The sequence below is a fragment of the Pygoscelis adeliae genome, unplaced genomic scaffold, assembly GCF_000699105.1.
Source record: "Pygoscelis adeliae isolate BGI_AS28 unplaced genomic scaffold, ASM69910v1 Scaffold13, whole genome shotgun sequence".
Taxonomy (NCBI): domain Eukaryota; kingdom Metazoa; phylum Chordata; class Aves; order Sphenisciformes; family Spheniscidae; genus Pygoscelis; species Pygoscelis adeliae.
Window position 1 is genome coordinate 3586240 of NW_008824499.1, and position 5077 is coordinate 3591316.

Consider the following 5077-nt stretch of genomic DNA (forward strand, 5'->3'; position numbering starts at 1 on the left):
GGGGAAAATGTCCGAGGAAGCTGCGGTGGTGGGGGTGGAACAGACGAGGGATGTGCCAGAAAGGTGGGTTTGGGCTGAAAGGAAACATACAGGGAGAGCGTTGGGTGTTTGCTGAGGGGGAGGAAGAGGGATGCTTTGAAAAGGCTGCGGGCGCTGTTGGCTTTGAGCAGGGGGGAGAGTTTGGTCTATGTGTGATGTGGAGGAGAGTTGTTCTGGAGGTGTTTTGACTGAGGCTGTCCACATCCTCAGTCCATCCAGATATGCCCCCTACACACTCTGCCTCTTGCTTTGTTCTGCTCTCCTGTGGGCACCATCTAATTCGTGTCTTGCACTCTCTCCCCAGGCTATAAAATCCCTGTTATTGAGAACTTGGGTGCCACTCTGGACCAGTTCGATGCAATTGATTTCTCTGACAATGAGATTCGTAAACTGGATGGGTTCCCTCTGTTGAGAAGGCTGAAAACTCTTCTGATGAATAACAATAGGATTTGGTAAGCGGTTGTGTTTTGGCCAGATGGGATCCTGGGGCAGAGGAAAATGTTCTTGGGAGGGAAGAGTGCGTACATCTTTCAGTGCTGGGTAGGTGTAGAAGTGTTTTATGGAAAAAAAAATGGGTCCTGAGTACTGTATAGGCCCTCTTCAAATTGCCCGGTTCATTCAGTGCAAAAGTCAGTCTTCATTTTTCAGACAGGACAATGAGATGCAGAGTTTGGAATTTGGCCGGAACTTTGGATTTCATTTATCACCCCCATAAGGACAAGAAAATGTGGATAGCTGCAAGTGAATGAACGTAAATCTCATATTGCATCTAATTACAGCGACGGCTGGTATTTATTGCCAGCTTTATTAGAAAAAGTATTGTAGGGGATGCTAATCCAAACTTCTGCCAGTGTCAGACTGGGTTGTTTTACAGGGAGATCCTCTATGTTATCATATGTTTGCATGTCTTTTCACCATTGCTAATTTCTGGCCTAAGTTAAACCTTTGGTTTTTGTTGTACTTTAGTCGGATTGGTGAAAGCCTTGAACAGGCTCTGCCCAGCCTGACGGAGCTCATTCTTACCAACAACAACATTGCTGAATTGGTAAGCTATCGATGCCGGATAAATCTAAACGAGCTTAAATTTGTGTTTGTCATCTTTCTTATTAACCTTTTTCCTGAGAGTAGGGTCATATGCCTTTGGTAATAGTTGGTACTACTCATTTTTCTAATTAGCCTTTTTTCTTTAGAGTAATAAAATACGGTTTTGGTGTGCATATTTTAATGAACATAATTTGCAGCATGCAGTGGAACAGCAGTCACAAAGTCTTACTGGTTTTCCTGTTAGACTAATTGCAGTAATTCTAATTGGTCTCTAAAATAGATATGAGTTCAGGAATTTTGTTTTCAAATGTTTGATTCTCACTAAATGGACTTAGGATTTCCTACTGTGTTCCCATTACATAGGGTGAACTGGATCCGTTATCAACTATTAAATCGTTGACTTACCTGAGGTATGTAATCTTGAAAAGAAAAGCTACTCTTTCTTTGCTGTTCGAGCTCTGCTGCTGGCCTGGCTCTTTGCTTTGATCTGGAATGCTCTCCTTTTTATGAGCCGTGACAGATTCTTTATGCTTAAAAATTGAATTGATAAACAGCGTTTCCACTACGCTTCAGAAATACCTGGTATTTAATGGGTGAGGCTTTATATTACTGACAGACTGTTGGACCAATGAGGTGTAACATCTCTGTAAATCAATATGCAAGCATTGAAGTAACCTTAACCTTTAAGAAACTGAAAAATAAAGGTTTTAAACTGTTGTTACAAACTACTTGAAAATACATGTAAACAATGACTTTTCAGTAACGTGGCATTCGGTGTGAGGGACAAAAAAAGAAAAGCAATTTGTCCCATGATTTTTTGGTTGATCAGTGTCCAGGTAGGAAATGTGATAGTCTAGTTATTTGGTTTTTTTTTAATATTTTGAGGTTGTTCTTTATGTTCTTCATCAGTAAAATCTACTTAATTGATAAAATACTTTAAAGTGCGAGTTTTTACTATAGTTGTCATAATATTGAAGAACACTGTCACTGGGCTTATTTAATGGTGTTATTTGTTGTCTTATAGCAGAAGGTACATGAATGCATTTTAAGTATATTAATGTATTTCAATATAGGTGTATTTTAAAATATTTTATATTAAGAACCTCTTTATAACCTTTATTTACTTTGTAGCATTTTAAGGAATCCTGTAACAAATAAGAAGCATTACAGATTGTACGTAATCCACAAAGTCCCCCAGGTCAGAGTGCTGGATTTTCAAAAAGTGAAACTCAAAGTAAGTCTGATTTCTTCTGATTGAGCACAAGATGAATACCTTTTTTTCTTGCTACATTCTTGAAAATTCAGCAGTAACAGTGAGCTTTTCGCCGTACTTGTAAATTTTATCAAAGCTATGTATCGTAAGTGGCTCTAAAACATGCTCTTTGTTTTCTTTCATGGCTTCATTCTGTTAAGGATATAGTCTGTTTATGTTTAGTTAAGTTTTACTACCTTTGTTTGTTTAGTCTGATGCTTTTCTGGGCCTCTGGTGTTGGTAGAAAGAGACCTCTAGAGAAGAAATGAGCGATTGCAACAGAGCCCTCTGCTTTCGGTGACGCCGCGGTGGGGGAAGGAGTTCTTACTTTTAAGCAAACTTCTTGAGTCTGAGCGTTTGGGCAATGTTTATGTGCTTGTTCTTACATCTGGTCTCCATGTACCAATGTTCACTGATGAAGATGAGCCAAAGCATCTTTCTTTGCAAAGACAGCAGCTTTGCAAAATGCAATGTTCTTAAATTAACTTTGTGTGTGTGGTATCGCTGTAGGAGCGACAGGAGGCAGAGAAAATGTTCAAGGGCAAACGGGGTGCACAGCTTGCAAAGGATATTGCCAGGAGAACAAAAACGTAAGATAAAAAAACAAATTTACACTGGCATTCTCCTTCAGAAACACCACTTTCTTTGTGTGCGATATTAGGCAGTAAACTGAAATATCAGCTACTGGTGGGATGCTTTAAAAGCTTTGGTAGCCACCAAGTGTCTTGTCCAAGCATCCCGATTTTTGGATGGTGGTGAATACAACTCATATGTTTTTGAAAGACATATTTGGTCAGGATGGATTGATTTAAGTCAACAAGCAGGAAACCTTAATTCTATTTTTTCTTTTTGTTATTTAACTGCAGAGAGGTGGCCATTGTTTATTTTGGGTTTTTTTTCCCCTAGATAATTGGTAACTAAATTTTTTTGTTTTGCCAGGGAATATAAACTGTAAAATCTGCTGTAGTTAGGAGGATAAACGCAGATGAAAATCTTTCGTTAAGCTATTACAAATATATGCTTATTTAGTTCAATTCTTAAGTGGTACGTCGTAACCAGATTTCAGATCACGTATAGCAACAGCATTTCCAAATTCATAGTTAAATAAAAAAATACCTTGAACATACTTAGCATTTAAAACTGTAATAGATGGACTCTAGCTCTAGTTCACGAGTAGAAAAGGGTTCAGGTCCATGATAGTTTTAGAACAAGTAGGTGATTGAACTAAATAGCTCAATAAACAGATACGAAGAAAATCTTTCTATAGCCGCAGAAGAGGTTGCAGCACTCTGATGCTGGGTCAGCGCTTCAGGAAATTCTTTCCAGCCAATTACTCGGTAACATCCATTTTCTCAGACTACAGATTTTTTCTTCTTTCCTTAAAGCAGCAGGAGATAACCTTTTTGTTTTGAGTGTTAAGATTACATCCAGTCTAATGTAGGCTTTAATATAGGCTGTTGTAATACCGTATTAGACATACGAGAACAGGAAACCAAATTTCAGTTACTCTGTATTTATCCACCCTGCTTTTGTAACGGCGACAGACCACCTGAGTGTTCAACAACATCCAAATCGAACAGCTTTTGTCAACTGCTTAATTTATAAAGTTAAGGTCTACCTCTCTTTATGAGGAGATGAAAAGGTGGGGGGTAAATGGGACAGCGAGGACAAGTTGCTGGTGTTTCTGAAGGAGGCAATTCTTCACTGTATCAGCTTGTTAACAAAGATAAGATACTACACTTGATTGAATGAAATGCTTCCAAACCTGGTTTGGAAGCTAGAGAAGCACATACTCTTCAAAGGGTGTAATGGATCTTTATTTTTCCTTTGAAGCTTCAATCCAGGTGCGGGTCTGCCAACTGACAAAAAGAAAGCCGGGCCCTCCCCAGGGGACGTTGAGGCAATTAAGGTAAATATGTCGGGACAGCGCACGTGGGCAGAAGCGGAGGAGAAAAACCGTCGTGGATCCGAACGGAACAAACGTTTCCTTCCTCCTGGCAACCCCGGACTGTTCAGATGAATAGAACAGTGTGTCCTAACTTTGTTTTAGGTGCTTTCTCTGTAATTTTTCTTCTGTTACAACAGACCTGTTTTTTGAGATCTTAAATGAAACTCTGGTCTGACCTTTGAGTTCTCCCAGGGTAGAGCAGCTTGTTTAATAAGGGGGGAAGTAAGATTGTGCTTTGTCATTTGTAGAACTTTCTAGAACTAGAATTTTGTAGAACTTTCTATAGAAGCTTAGCTTCACTTAACTGGAAAAAAAACCTGTTCTTAGGTTTATTCTAATCAGACTGAAATACTGTACGTGAAGATCGATCGTGTTCTTTTGTCTGTTTTTTAGACTGCTATAGCAAACGCCACGACTTTGGCTGAAGTGGAGCGACTGAAAGGCTTACTGCAGGCTGGTCAGATTCCTGGCAGAGAACGAAAATCAGGTCACTCTATACTTCTACTACTTTTGTTTCCCAAACAGCATCTACCTCTCTTCGTTGCTTCCTGATGCTTTATGTGATCTCAGTAGGGAGTTACGTTGGAAGGGCCAAACAGTCGGGGAGCTGAAAAAAACCCCTGTTTAAAACGAGTGTAACTTTATGGTCGGCGTAACTGAGGATGGCATCTGTAATTGGCGTATCCGCCGCCTGGCCCCCGGAGCGCAGCTCAGGGCTGTTACACCTGGGCTCCCTCGAGAGCGAGGTGCCGGATGTCAGCCTAAGTGCTTCGCTGTATTGGCTAACTCCAACG

The 5077-nt window shown here is 40.1% G+C and overlaps 1 protein-coding gene across 1 annotated transcript in view; it reads left to right on the forward strand.

Annotated features, from left to right (window-relative positions):
* Window positions 1–7: 7 nt before the first annotated feature.
* The window catches only part of SNRPA1 (small nuclear ribonucleoprotein polypeptide A'), a 5591-nt gene continuing 521 nt past the window's right edge, over window positions 8–5077 (forward strand). The window contains exons 1-8 of the mRNA XM_009321538.1: window positions 8–63; window positions 342–491; window positions 1006–1084; window positions 1447–1493; window positions 2215–2317; window positions 2846–2925; window positions 4169–4244; window positions 4677–4770. Of these exons, the coding sequence (XP_009319813.1) occupies window positions 8–63; window positions 342–491; window positions 1006–1084; window positions 1447–1493; window positions 2215–2317; window positions 2846–2925; window positions 4169–4244; window positions 4677–4770 (685 nt within the window). The remainder of the gene's footprint in view (window positions 64–341; window positions 492–1005; window positions 1085–1446; window positions 1494–2214; window positions 2318–2845; window positions 2926–4168; window positions 4245–4676; window positions 4771–5077) is intronic.